At 43.1% G+C, this 13825-nt stretch overlaps 2 protein-coding genes across 4 annotated transcripts; one reads left to right on the forward strand and one right to left on the reverse strand.

Moving 5' to 3' along the window:
- Positions 1–253: 253 nt before the first annotated feature.
- LOC119286567 (glucuronoxylan 4-O-methyltransferase 2-like) lies at positions 254–1516 on the forward strand. Its single transcript, XM_037565954.1, has one exon. It carries the CDS (start codon positions 287–289, stop codon positions 1259–1261), a length of 975 nt encoding a protein of 324 aa, XP_037421851.1. The 5' UTR covers positions 254–286; the 3' UTR covers positions 1262–1516.
- Positions 1517–1681: 165 nt separating this feature from the next.
- LOC119286566 (probable serine/threonine-protein kinase At1g54610) lies at positions 1682–7958 on the reverse strand. 3 transcript variants are annotated; one of them, XM_037565953.1, is made up of 10 exons: positions 7538–7958; positions 7092–7183; positions 5761–6345; positions 5356–5640; positions 4954–5271; positions 4614–4841; positions 3819–3919; positions 3643–3724; positions 3142–3438; positions 1682–2672 (listed from the first exon to the last, which is right to left on the reverse strand). In XM_037565953.1, exons 3-10 carry the CDS (start codon positions 6250–6252, stop codon positions 2535–2537), a joined length of 1941 nt encoding a protein of 646 aa, XP_037421850.1. In that variant the 5' UTR covers positions 6253–6345; positions 7092–7183; positions 7538–7958; the 3' UTR covers positions 1682–2534. The 3 variants fall into 3 exon arrangements, with proteins under 3 accessions (XP_037421850.1, XP_037421848.1, XP_037421849.1); XM_037565951.1 differs by lacking the exon at positions 7538–7958 and having other exon boundaries at positions 7092–7503; XM_037565952.1 differs by lacking the exon at positions 7538–7958 and having other exon boundaries at positions 5761–6427; positions 7092–7503.
- Positions 7959–13825: the final 5867 nt, after the last annotated feature.

Raw genomic sequence — 13825 nt, forward strand, 5'->3', positions numbered from 1 at the left:
CAACTCTTTTTTTTTATGGGTTCGTAGTAACGCGCGGGCATTGTGCTAGTAATAGTGAAGGGAGAGAGTAGCTCCCAATCAAATCCATTAAACACCCACAAAAGCGGGGAAAATCTAACAAACGCCCACCAAACTTTAGGTCTCTGGTCCTCGTCACCCATCAAGCAGACAATGCTGCCCCTTGAAGCAACATCTCAGTACTATCTCACACCACACCACGCTAAACCAAACCGCCGTGATATTTCATCGCATTGCCGAAAGTGCCACACAGCATACCGCATACACGATGACGAGCCCCACGCTCGCGCGCAAGGCCAAGCTCAAGAACCACCTCGTCTCCGCGAAGGCCAAGCTCAGGCAGCACGTCACCCTCCGCCGCATCGTCCTCGTCGCCGCCGCATCCGCCGCGGCCTTCATTCTCCTCCTCACCGTCCGCACCCTCTCCGCCTCGCACGCCAGATCACCGGGCGCCGCCTCGTCCACCACCTCCCCGCCCGAGGCCGTACGGCGCAACACGCAGCAGCAACAGCAGGGCGGGTGCGCGAAGCTGCCTGGGCCCGTCGCCGAGGCGCTGGTTCACTACGCGACCGCCAACGCGACGCTGCCGCAGACGGCGGCCGAGGTCGCGATGACCGCGCGCTTGCTGGCGCAGCGCGCTCCGTGCAACCTCCTGGTGTTCGGCGGTCTTGGCCCCGACAGCGCGCTCTGGGCGGCGCTCAACCACGGCGGACGCACCGCCTTCCTCGAGGAGGACGCCGCCCTGATCACCGAAGTTGGCGCTCGCCACCCGGGCCTCGGCCTCGAGTCCCACCAGGTCGCCTACCAGACCACGCTCGCCGACGCCGACGAGCTCCTCGGCCTCCGCGGCTCCCCGGACTGCACCGCCTCCCCGCCCAAGGATCATCCACTCTCGCCGGACCACTTCGAGGGATCCCCATGCAAGCTCGCCATGCGTGGGCTGCCGGCAGCGTTCTACGAGACGGAGTGGGACGTGATCATGGTGGACGCGCCGACTGGGTGGGTGCCAGAGGCGCCGGGGAGGGTGGGCGGCGCGATATACATGGCCGGGATGGCGGCGCGGGCACGGCGGCCGGGGAGTGGCGAGACGGAGGTGTTGGTCCACGACGTGGACAGGACGGTGGAGGACAGCTTCTCCAGGGCGTTCCTGTGCGCAGGCTACCTTGAGGAGGAGGTCGGCAGGCTCAGGCGCTTCGCCATCCCGAGCCACAGGGAAAAGGAAGGAATGCCATTTTGCCCTTGAGAGCAAAACATAAGCACATACAACTACAAAACTCTATACTACTATGTTTGTAGGATTTAGAACCAAAAGGATCTGCAACATGGCAATTCCAAGATTCTTGATTTCTTTTTGTTGCCCTGGGACGAACAAGAATGTTTTGATTTCTTTTGATCCATTTTCAGTTATAAACATGGGAAGATGGGATCTGTTGTATACGGACTCCAGGATGAACACTCCCTGTGACATTAATTTGTGTGAATTCTTTCCTGAATTTCAGTGATCTATCTTTTGGAGTACATTTTAAATTTTCCATGCGACGTTGCAATCGATCAAGCAATGTAGTGCCACCCAGCCAGGTAGGGAGTCACCAACTCCTTCCTATGCAAGCACCAACCTCAACAACTCCTCCAACAACTTAAAAGGAATGGCCCAGTCGACTCATGAACTAACCACCTTTTGTTAGCAGGATCAGATTTACAACCACCTTTTGTTCTCAAGATACGGAGCAATGGGGTATATGTCATAGGAGATATGGTCTGATCTAGTCATTGCATTTTTCCTAATTTTTCAGGAAGATCGAACTGCAATACCAATTGCAGCTATCGTTCTGATTCCCAGCAGCATCATGGGTTCAGCTTCTGCATTTTCATGTTAATATTACAGAAAATTATGTGACTGAGGCAGGCCCAAGGATTTGGAGTTTGTTCAGTTGTCATGCTTGCATAATGCATCCACCATGGGTTATCATGGTGGGATACTGGACTACATTGCTTTATCATGAGAAATTGCCATTTTCTCTCCTCAATGTTTGTTCAGAACTATGTTCTTTATGTTCAGATAATTTGCTACAGCAATCTGTGGTATTTGTACTGTACATCCTTCCTTGTAAATCTTCTTGTACTTCAAATATAATCACGAAGACAAAATATGAGGGCCATAAACCGTCAAAAATCCGCTACAAACCTTGGCTTGTATTTCTTAGACCTCCCCAGCCCCTAAGCTTCACCATGCCCCCTTAGTACACATTCAATACAAATGGCAGCATATGCTCATTAAGCTCACAAGGCATCTGCCTCACTTAAAAATAATGGTACCGGTATCGCCCAACTCTTGTAATGATCTTCAGCTGTACAAAAATGGCAGTAGCTCTTTTTCAATTAATTATGGCCATTTGGAGAGAAGTTGCTCTTCTAGAGATGCTTTGTAGAAAAATGCATACTGCCATCCCAGGACTTTGAACTTTGAAATGCTGGAATCTTTGACAGTTCGATCCCACTCATCTGTTTCACAGATCTCAACTCTTGATGCAGCGCGCTTTGCGCACCGCTTCCTGAACATTCCGCTCATGTTCTCTGAGCATATCCTCTATGTTCCCATCTTGAGTAGCCAGTGGACCAGACAAATTGACTATTTTGCTCTTACCCTTGTAGTCCTGATCAGACAAAAAACAAAGACATATAATATTTTAGGTAAGAGACACTCAAAATGTTTTAATAGAATAAATTGGAAGGTACATACAAAAGAAACCAATATGTATGAAATGATGGTGAACTGATGTCCCAACAAAGGACAATATAAGCATCTGAACTCTCAGCAGAAAATAATTCATCTTAAATCAAGCACTCACAAATAACCTTTGTGTTTCTTATTCTAGAAATACTAATATAAATATTTAATATTTTTTATCATGTCAGCAGAAGAGTTCCTTTTACTTAAGGAATAGTTTTGCAGCATAAACAGCGCCAATACACCAACAGTATCACTGGGCTTGCACTAAAAAAGGTCCTCAAACGCTTAGCTGACATATTATGTGATTTTCTGCTGTCCAGACTTATGCTTTGGTTGATTAAACAGCAGTTATATGTAAAAAAACGCACTATCTTTAGCATTACCATACTTACCACCATTGGGCCTTTTACTCCCATCTCTTTGTTGTGAGAAGCAGGCACAATGTTCCCTACGCCAGTCGATTCAGGTTTAAACATGTCTGAGCCCTTTGTCCTTGAAATGTTGGAATTTGCCAATCGGCCAGATCTGTATTTGCGTTCAGGTACTTCGTGATGGTCCATATAATTGTTACCTCCATTGATCCATGTGGAATCAAACCCTAGAGGTTGTACCTCAGTAGCCAACGTCAGTTGATCATCCTTTGGATTGAGATGTGCACTATTGAACCTTGTTTTGGTATGCTGAAGCCTCTGTATGATGGAAAAGCAACAGTCAAATAATGCAATCCTGTTATTAAAAAGAGTGCAGAATGTGACCACTTTAGGAAAAAAGACGTAGGAGTGCATCATTTCACGTAAGGCATTCCGTTTCTTCTGATTGCAGTGATCATCAATGAAAAACTATACACAGAAAGGAAGCATCTCAACAAATGATTGCCGAGCGATTGTACGCACCTGCGGTTTAATAGAACCATATGCAGCACGGTTTTCTCTAGGATTCTCAATTCCTGATCGAACAGATTCTGGCCTTCTTTGTCTATCCAAAGAGCAAGAAGTATTTCTGGGTCAACTAACAAAGCATCTCAACTGCATCTTCCCTATGAACAGAAAGAAAGGATATGAAATCATACCTTCTTGCTTCCTCTTGTCGGAGTCTAGCATCATATTCTTTGCTCGGTGGACACTTTGGTAAGTCCGAAGGGCTGCAAGCAAGTGGCTCTGTTCTAAAAAACTGAAGAATTGGATACATAGGTTAAATGCTGGTACGCAAATATCTTTTAATAAATGCAGTTTGCAAAACTAGCCAGCTGACCTAATAAATATATACCAACTGATCTAGAAATAATAAGTTGATGATCTTCACCAGGTTAGATTAGTTTTGGCATGATGCTAGGTTTTAAAAGGTACTACTGGACCAATCTGACAGTTTATTCCAGCAAACAAAATCTGATAGCTTATTCAGGCTGTATGCACAATTTTCCATACAATAAGCGGAAAACTGACCAAGTTCAGATCTAGTCCAAATGCTTCAGTGAGGTAACTAGCCACATATAGTAGACTAATTAACTTAGTTTCATTTTGTTACTCATGACATAACATATGCATGAAAGTTGTTGCAGCAAAAAAAACATTCAGGCTCATCAAAAGATGTTCAAATTCCTCTACTTACCACAAACAAATTGTACAAAAGTAGATACTTTTATACCGTGGTAACCTAAAAGTTTTCATGGTACTAGTCCTGATCAGTATTTCAGGTTGCTGTTAACAGACCCAATAGTATTGTCCTTTGAACCCTTGTGGCTGCCCTGCCTTGGTATTATCCTTTTATTAGTGTCATGATATAATACTTTCAGAATTTCTATAAGTCAATAGTTTACAAACTAAAATGCGATGACCAGGAACCAGCAGAGGTTGACTAAACTTACGTCACTCTGAAGACTTGAGGCAGCTGTTCCACGAGCTTCTGGTTCTAATGCAAGCAAGTTATCTAGAAGAACTAGAGCTGATGGAGGTAAATCTTTGAAATTCTCAGCAATGCACCGCTTATACTGGCACAGGGGCTTGAACATCCCTGTTGGGGGCACTTCCAATTTCTGCCAGTACTCGTCAGAAGGTGATCCACAGAGCTTGAAAATCTTGTGAATTTGCTCCACCTAGCATGGAATTATTGTAGAACACATATTAAATAACATAAGAGCAACTGTGAGTCAACCAGATCACAATATACCCTTTTCTTGATGCTAAAAGTGTAGCAGTTTCTTGTACCTCAGTTCTGCCTGGCATGATTGGCTTGGCAGCCAGCAATTCCCCAAAAATGCACCCTGTACTCCACATATCCACAGCAGCACTGTACCTGGTGGCACCAAGCAGAAGTTCTGGTGGTCTGTACCACAATGTTGCAACACGGCTTGTCAGTGGTTGCCGACTCTCAGGATCATAAAATGTAGCTAAGCCAAAGTCAGCAATCTTCAAAACACCATTGCTATCAATCAAGAGATTGGAGCCCTTCATGTCACGATGAAGAATTCCTTTGCTGTGGCAATGATCAAGGCCACTAAATATCTGTTGCATCAAGCACTTGACCTGGATGAGACTCATGAGAAATAATTTAAGTTCATGTCATGCATTCCAATCAAAATATCAGTAGAAGAATAGTATCATAATCACCTGTGACTCGGTGAACTTGAGTTCTGGAGTTGCAGCAAGGCCAACAAGGTCATGTTCCATGTATTCAAAGACGAGATATAGGTTTTGTGAAACAGGAGACGTTATTATCCCTTCCAACTTTATAACATTGGGATGATTGAGTTTCCGAAGAACACATATTTCTCTAGCCATAAAGCGCACACTTTCAGGATCTGTATTGGCAAACCGAACCTTTTTGAGCGCAACAATTTTGGCTGTTCTAAGATCCCGAGCTTTGTAAACACTACTATAAGTCCCTTGTCCAATCTGCAACTCAAAAGAATAAATGCAAAACGGGGAAATTGAGAAGAAGAAGAAAGTACTAACAAGAAATAATATCATTTTTTTCCTGATGAAGTAACTTGTATCATCAAACTGATAATGTACCTTACTTAATCTCTCAAACGAATCAGCTCGCAGTGGGGCCCAGCCTTGCACTGCCTCAGGTGCCACAGTCACAAGCCAATCTGGCCATCCAGTATTCAAATGTTCAGCTGATAACCGCTTCGCCCCATTGAAGAAACCTAAATCCAGTTTATTACCGTATCGTCCAATTATGCCATTGTGCCGAGTGCTGATCCAGATTTTGAGTCTATGTCTTGCCCTCGGCTTCCTAGGAGGGTCAAAACCAAGAACTGGCTTCTCTTTCAACTGGACATTGGGCACTTCTGTATTTCTGCCATCACCAGCAACTTCAGGTACAGCCGACAATTCATCCTTGCTGGACGGTGCGATTAACCCATGTATACACGTGCCATCAGTGGTCTGGCTTTTCGAGGTGGCACTATCTTCTTGTTTAGTGCATTTAGAACAAAAGCGGCCTATAAACACATTTAGTGCCTTTCCACTTGATCGAAGGAATTGAATATGTATCTTCATTCAGCAAAAAGACAAGCAATGCCTGAACTTCTCAATGTTACAGCAGCCTTGAAGATATTTTAATTTGACGGCATGAGAAGTCCAAATTCCAGACTGTAATATGAAGAAAAGATATGTCCAAATATTTCCTTCAACTTGAGTGCAAAGTTCATTGTACTAGATTAAGAAAGCAAAACTAGTAGAAACTCAATTAGAATCTTATGTCGAGAATAAAAAAGAGAAACTTCACCATAGTCATGATTGCAATTTCTAACTCTATCCAAGGAAGTTATTCCAAATTCAAAAAGGAATTATACTGTAAGCAGCCAAATGTGATCGAAATTCCACATTTTGAAGCTAGCATCAAGAGCAAAACAGTTTTACTATATCAAGGACAATTTAAAACAAATACAAATTCAAATAGATCCGTAAACCAAAGTCACAAGTTAAGAAGTCAAGAAAAAAAAGCAAGGATATAGACAATCCATCAAAACTGCAATGTTCTAATACAACAATAAAATAATATGATCAAAATTCCATCTTCTGAGGCTATATCATGAACTGGTCATTCTTCTGGTTAAAACTGATTCGATTTTAAGAGCAAAACATTAAGGCTAAAACAATCGAAATTACTTTTTGAAGGGAAATCAAATAATAAACCTATAAAGCAAAATCACAAGTTAAGAAGTCAACAACATGAGAAAGGGATGCCAGCAATCCATGAAAACTACAATCTTGTCCTACACAACTAATCAATTTAGGCTCTTCACAGCAAAGGACAGAACCATATATAGTTTAGCTGTCAACTAGTCATATATTTCAACATTTCGAGGAAATATGTGAAGAATTATGATGGATACCTTAATTTCCCGCTTGACGCCCCTTTCAAGAAAATGCAATGGCACCAGAAACTGAACAATCTCCCCCACCTTCCCCTCACTCCATTCTAATCCTGAAATGGAGGAGAGGAAGGTGGGAATAACTATGCAAAATGAATTTGTTAAAACGAGATTGTGCCTTAATGGTATATTTTTGTGAAGATCTCTTTCGCGCTAATTGAACAAAAAGTAAGGTAGAGAAAATTCAAACAAAAAAAGACAATAGAAAATGGCACCTAAAAGGTACAGTAATGTAGATTAAAAACTACAGGTGGGGAGGATTTGTAGAGAACTAAAGTTAGCATGTATGCATGTTTCTTCTGTCTATTTTCTTCCTGCCCTATTATGGATAGAAGTGGGTGACTAAATAAACCATGAAATAAATCTAGGGAAGAAGAAATTACAGAAGCTTGCAGAAGTAACTAAACCTTTGCGGCGCAGGTCAGGATCCCTGCATACCCAGAGTCTATCCGACTGACAGTTTGACGTCACCTTCTACAACACCTTGGGGTGAGCTGATCATGTGAACTGGCCTTGTTCGAAGATTGCAACAAGCTTGACCCCCGAACAAGTGCGAGCACATAACAATCCTAGTCCAGCATTTCGTCGAACACCTTATGGTCAGTCTCCTCACGCTCGTCGAGCAGGCACCGCGACCTTATGGTGAATTGGTGGTGATGGGGAACGTTGCCGATTAAATTCAAGATTGTTGCACGCAGTGGTGGATGTGGAACTGGAGGTACGTGCCGGCCGGGGCCGGCATGAGAAGAGAGAGATAACGTCGGGGACTGCTTCTTCGAACTTCGTGTCCTTCGTCCAATTTTAGGAGGGCGCTGCTGGGAGCTTGCTGCTGCATCACCACTGCCTCTCCACTTCTCTGTGTCTTGTCCGATGGTCGCTTGTTCAGCGCATGTTTTAGTTGTGGCGTTCCAAATTCAAAATTCTTTTTTCAACAGAAGCAAAAAAATTGTCTGCTACACTAATTAAGTAAGGAAAACGTTAACCTTCAGCCGGCTGATGCTCGCACAACATCCGCCGCCTGCGTTGCCGTCGGATTGATTTCGATCCAGCGCTCGCACGGGCGACAAGTCCCGTGCAGCTAGTTTTTTTTTTCTTTGCAGCAAGCATCTTGTTTCAGAAGCTTTCTGCACCAGAGATCTTGTTTCAGAAAGAAAAAAAGTATTTGGTGGTGAAGTTTTTCTTTCGGCAACATGGTCTAGTTTCAGGAAGTTTCTGCAACAAAGGTCTTTTGTTTCAAAAAGAAGAAAAATGGTTCGACGATAAATATTTTCTCTTCTGCAACAAAGGTATTGTTTCAGAAACATAGCCCCGGGTGCAGAAAACGCAGAATGAGCGTCCCGCGTTAGAGCATACAAGGCCATGCATTGCAACACGACGCATATTTCAGAAATAGCTTCGGTTGTAGAAATTGCCATACGAGTGCGTTGTCGTGCTGGAGTAGAGGCAGTTTCTTGGGGTGCTGGTTCGGAGGAGGCGCCACGACTCCGGCGGCCGGCGACACTCTATGGCCGAGGGACTCATACCATAACGGGGCAGTGGTGTTGTCTCAGTGGACCTTTGCAACCATGAGGGCAATAAGCTAGCTATTGCGAAGGCGCCCAGTTGGCTGGGACAGTAGATCGGACGGCTGTTTTGGGCGGCATCCGACGGTTGTTGAGACGGCTGATCTTATCATTTTATTACCCGACGGACACGTAACATTCTAACATACGATGACTAAGAGCATCTACACACCGGACTTGTCTATAAGACCTTCTAAACATCCGCAGACAGCGTCCGGTCATTCTCAAATGTTCGCGTCCAAAGCGGCCTTTCTCATACAAAAATCGTCAATTTCATATAATCTCATGCAGCGTTAAAACACAAACATACGTAACTCATCTAGATTAACACACGTAGCATAGGGGAGTTCTCGTACATGCTATCGGACTGCCCAAAACTGACATGTTGTACTAGCTAAAATCTGACTATAGATGAAGTTCATCCTAGGCCGCCCTTGCTCTCATCCTTTCCTTTGTCATTGCCTTTGCCTTTACCCTTACCCTCTTCATCGCGGAAGTAGTGGTCGAAAACATATTATGGATCGAGCCGGATCTGCTCCTGCCGGTGTTGTTATCTGTTAGGATAGGCGCTTTTGCTTTGTACTTTTGTATGGTCGCTGGTGGTGTGGTGTTCGTGCTACGCTCGTGGTTCGTAGCAAGTGGTAGTCTCCTTTTACTTACAATTCTGCCTTCTAATAAAGTTATGATACGACTAGTTGTACTAAAAAAATGTTCCCCTTGTGTTTTTCTTTCTCTGTCCAGAGTACCCAAAATAACTATAGATAAATAGAACAGTTCATCCATAAAATAGCATGCAAATATTCTAATGCAATAATAGTCCAAATGTAAATATTACAATCCAATATAAATTTTAAAGTAAAATAGTTCAAATTTGAACTCAACTTATTTGGGCATATGTTCTAGTTGTCCTTCTGAAGCACTCACAGGTGCTCAACCAGATTCTGAAGTTCGATGTTGAATCTGTTGATCTATTTGGATAAAATTATGAAACATCATTCGGATACTAGGGTGAAAATTTGATAGGATCACGCATATTTTTAAAATCCAAAATAGTGCGAACTGCCTCACCCTCACAATCATGTTGTGCATGATCACACCGGTGAATTAACAACTTGTGGGACCCTATCCAGTCAATCTCTCGAGCCCCAAGAAAACCCCCCTATCGTCATCTTCTCTGACAATTTCTCTAAATCCCATATTTTTATGTCTTCAAACAAATGCAAAATGGACTTGAAGCATGCCAAATACCCGATGGAGTGACGGACGTCCGACAAGGTCTGGGTGGGCGGCCGATAATGGTACAACGTCGCCGTCTGTTTGGAAAGGAAGCGGATACAGAGTAATGGAGGAGGGGCGAAGTGAGAACGTGCGGGCTTCGCCATGGTTTTGGCTAAGTCTGAGATGTCACGGGCCTACATGGAGAAGGTCTGGATACCTACAAACCTCCCAACTTTGCAATCAGTTTGTGAGATTTCGGACATCCAGACCAAGGCATGACATTGGAAGACAAAAAATGTCCGCACAGCCTGGTCGGGACGTTCAGGGCGATTCGGTGATGGAAAACCCTTATTTTTGCCCGACTGATTTCTTGAATTGCATGCACAACTTTATGCCTGAGGAAAACCTGTGCCTGGAATGAGCCTGGAGAAGTGATGGTTTTCTGCCTGACCAGGCTCACATGCGATGGTAGTGTTTGGTTCGCGCCTAGCATGGCTGATTATTAGGTGGACCCCATACCTGTCCTAGTTACTTTATTAGCAATCCCAGGCAGGTGAGGTAGAGGCCAGGCGTCCATATTCAGATGCCTGGGCCAGGCTAACCGCATGCATGCATATTTGGACCCGGCTAAGTGCATGCAGATTTTTTTTAACCAGGCTAAACTCAAGAAACGGCTTCCAGACCAGGCTCATACAGGCATCTCCAGGCTCCTAACCATACAACATCCAGGGAGGACTCAAGCCAGGCACAGAACGCCCAGGACATAAATCAAACTAACCCGAAATCAACCGCCTCACATGATCGCCACGTGTCCCCATGTGTACCCAAGCGTCACTCTCCCTGTTGCCATCTCAGACTGGTTATAATGGTAGTATCATAGCTAGTATCATGCATGCCAACTAGTCAATTTTGATAAGGTGTCATAGCATTAAATGAAAAAATAGAGAGAATAGTATCATATCATGATACCGTATCATAATAAATGCTATGCTACTTTGTGTCATACATGATAATAAATAAAGTACTACATGATACTAATATATGATACTATGCATTAGAAAAGCAGTATCATACACTAGTATCATATGCATGATACTAATATATGATACTCCATATTACAATCAGCCTCATGAAGCAAACTACAGCCACACATTCCTCCTTCCTCATGCACGTTGAACGAGTTGACCGCGTTGGGCAACTCGCTTTCCCAGCTCCAATCCGGGGATGTACCGGTGTTAGATCCACTGTCTATCGGTTTCATCAAGATTCGTGCGGTCTGACCCGGTATAACACAATAATTCATTCCAGCAACTATACTTCGTAATATAGTCTGAGACGAAACAGTGACTAGCAACTTTTTGCAGAGGAGAGAGAGATTTAGAATTGAGAGACGGAGGCTGCATGTATTCTCTCTCCATACAAATGACATGCACTTAATTTCATTCTTAAATTTTAAATGATTGATATCTGTTAAATGAAATGTCCATTTTTGAAACTTTTTATATATTTGGAATCGTGGTGACAAGATCTTTAGAACAAGATCAATCTTGGATATATTTGAAATACTTTTTATTTTATATATTTCAGTTATCTTTGAAATGACTTTCACAAAACATAAAATTGTTTCGCTTTGAAAAAATATTTCATATATTTGAAATAATCAGTTTCACTCCTCTCAAAAAAAGAAATAATCAGTTTCACACACGCAACAATCCATTTCACATAGCCGAAATAACCAGTTTCACATATTTAAAAAATGGACCTAAATTGTTGCATAAAACTCACTTCACTCATTTCAGAATATAATTTCACTCATTTCAAAAAAATTATTTCAATCCTTAAGAGACCGATTCCACAGGTTTTGTGAAAAAAACTTGATTTTGGTCATTTTGATTTACTAATTTCAATTATTTCAAAAACATATTTCAATTACTTCCAAAAACAATTTCACTCGCATCATAAAACATATTTTGCTCATTTCAAAAAAGTTTTGAAATAATCAGTTTCACATGTTTGGAATAACTAGTTTAATTTTTTTTAAATAACTAGTTTCACATATTTCACACCGAAAAAATGTGGCATGTGTATTTGAAGGGATTTCACTCATCTTAAAGTTTTGGTTCCATTTATTTCAGAAAACTAATTTCACTTACATAATTAGATTTCACTCAATTTAGAGAAACACATTACACTCACTCAGTTGTAATACTATATTTCAGTCGTTTCAAAAAACTGATTTCCTTTTTTTGACCCCGAAACCGTAGAACAATTGTTCTACGGTAAATTTTCATTAATAAAGTTATGTACAAAGGCAAACGAATAAAGAAAACTAAAAAAAAATCAAAAAACTGATTTCACTCATTCCAAAAGATAGATTTCACACATTTCACTAGTTTCAGAAAACAAATTACACTCGCTCATTTGAAATAAGTGAAATTTAAATTTTGATATGATTGAAATAGAAAAACTTAAACTAATTTAAATATATTCAAAATTGGTCTTGTTTTACAGATCACATGTTTAGGAATTTGAATATATAAAAAAATTCAATAATAGAAAATTAGTGTTAGAGATATTGTCCATCTAAAATTTTAAACAAAGATAAAATGAATGGATTTGTGTGTGACACGGAGGAGAGATTCTGCATGCATGCATGCGTACCGTTGCTGTGGAAAGGTACTACATCATTCTGACATTGATTAGACTAAAATCAGAAATACAAGAGATTTTTTGCAATCAATACACATGTACATGGTCCCACAATTTTAGATGTGGCAGCACCTCATTGGTGGGAGGATCACCGGTAGCTCCCGGCTCCAGTAAAAAACACTTTGCGTCCACGCACTAGGCTTCCTCCTCCGCCCCGGCCGCCACGCAGGCTGCTCTCATCCGCCTCCAGGCTCAGCCCGCTCCCTACGCGCCCGCCTTGCATCCATCCACCGCCGCACACCGGCAGCCGCTTCCCACGCCATGCCCCGGTGCCCGCTGTCTCCGCGGGCGCCTCTAGTGCACTGTCGTGATCCAAACCCTCCGGCGTCAGGTCTATGATGAGCACCATGATGATGCGGCCCGCTGCTTCGTCGTTCTGGCCGGCGAGGCGCGTCTCTATTCTGCTCAATATATCTCGCCGGCATATCTTCTCTCTACTCCAGCAGCTCCCCCCTCGCGCCCCCACTCCGCCACCACTCCCTTGCCCAAGCCGACGTGCTCGCGACACCATACAAGACCACCGCTACTTTTTGAGTGGAGGAAAACCATTATGAGCGCGGCGACACCGTTGTGAGCCAATATTCAGCGATGTTGACGAGGGCAGGCAGTGGCGGAGCCAGGATTCGAGTATAGGGAAGGCCGAGTACATATATTGATCTAATCTCATAGGTAATTACTCATCGCTGCTATTAAAATTGTCGATCATTGGGGGGGGGGGCAGGCCCCTGCTCGTCCCCCCTGGCTCCGCCCCTGAGGGCAGGATGGCCAGAGTTGAGATGCCATGGTAGACGCTACTGCAAGCGAGCAGGTGCTGCAACCAGAGGCTTGCCAAGTTTCGCAACATCACCCTTCACTAGTGCAAAACCGGGATGTATCACCGATTCGTAAGGGCCTTTAGTACCGATTCTGCAACCGGCACTAAAGAGTGGGGACTAAAGGTCCCCCTTTAGTATTGGTTCTACACGAACCGCCGTTAAAGGGCCACCACGTGACACGAGACAGCGCCGGGGACGGAGAGCCCTTTAGTACCGGTTGGTAACACCAACCGGTACTGAAATATTTGGGTGGTTTTGGTTTTATTTTTTATTTTTTCTTTAATTTTGTGTTTTCCATTTAATTTTTTTTGTTTGCTGGTATTTTATGATACTACATATTGTACACGTTATGCATATATATAAATAGAATTTCTCGTAGAATCGATCATAT

This window comes from Triticum dicoccoides, chromosome 4A (genome assembly GCF_002162155.2).
Source record: "Triticum dicoccoides isolate Atlit2015 ecotype Zavitan chromosome 4A, WEW_v2.0, whole genome shotgun sequence".
NCBI classification, from domain to species: domain Eukaryota; kingdom Viridiplantae; phylum Streptophyta; class Magnoliopsida; order Poales; family Poaceae; genus Triticum; species Triticum dicoccoides.

Excerpts from the sequence above, each read along its gene's own strand:
- LOC119286567 (XM_037565954.1), top strand. The coding sequence starts at position 287 with ATGACGAGCCCCACGCTCGCGCGCAAGGCCAAGCTCAAGAACCACCTC.
- LOC119286566 (XM_037565953.1), bottom strand. The coding sequence starts at position 6,252 with ATGAAGATACATATTCAATTCCTTCGATCAAGTGGAAAGGCACTAAAT. Across the intron at positions 5,272-5,355 it reads TCAAGTTCACCGAGTCACAG|GTCAAGTGCTTGATGCAACA; the intron begins GTGATTATGATA and ends AGTCTCATCCAG. Across the intron at positions 2,673-3,141 it reads GAGTAAAAGGCCCAATGGTG|GACTACAAGGGTAAGAGCAA; the intron begins GTAAGTATGGTA and ends TTGTCTGATCAG.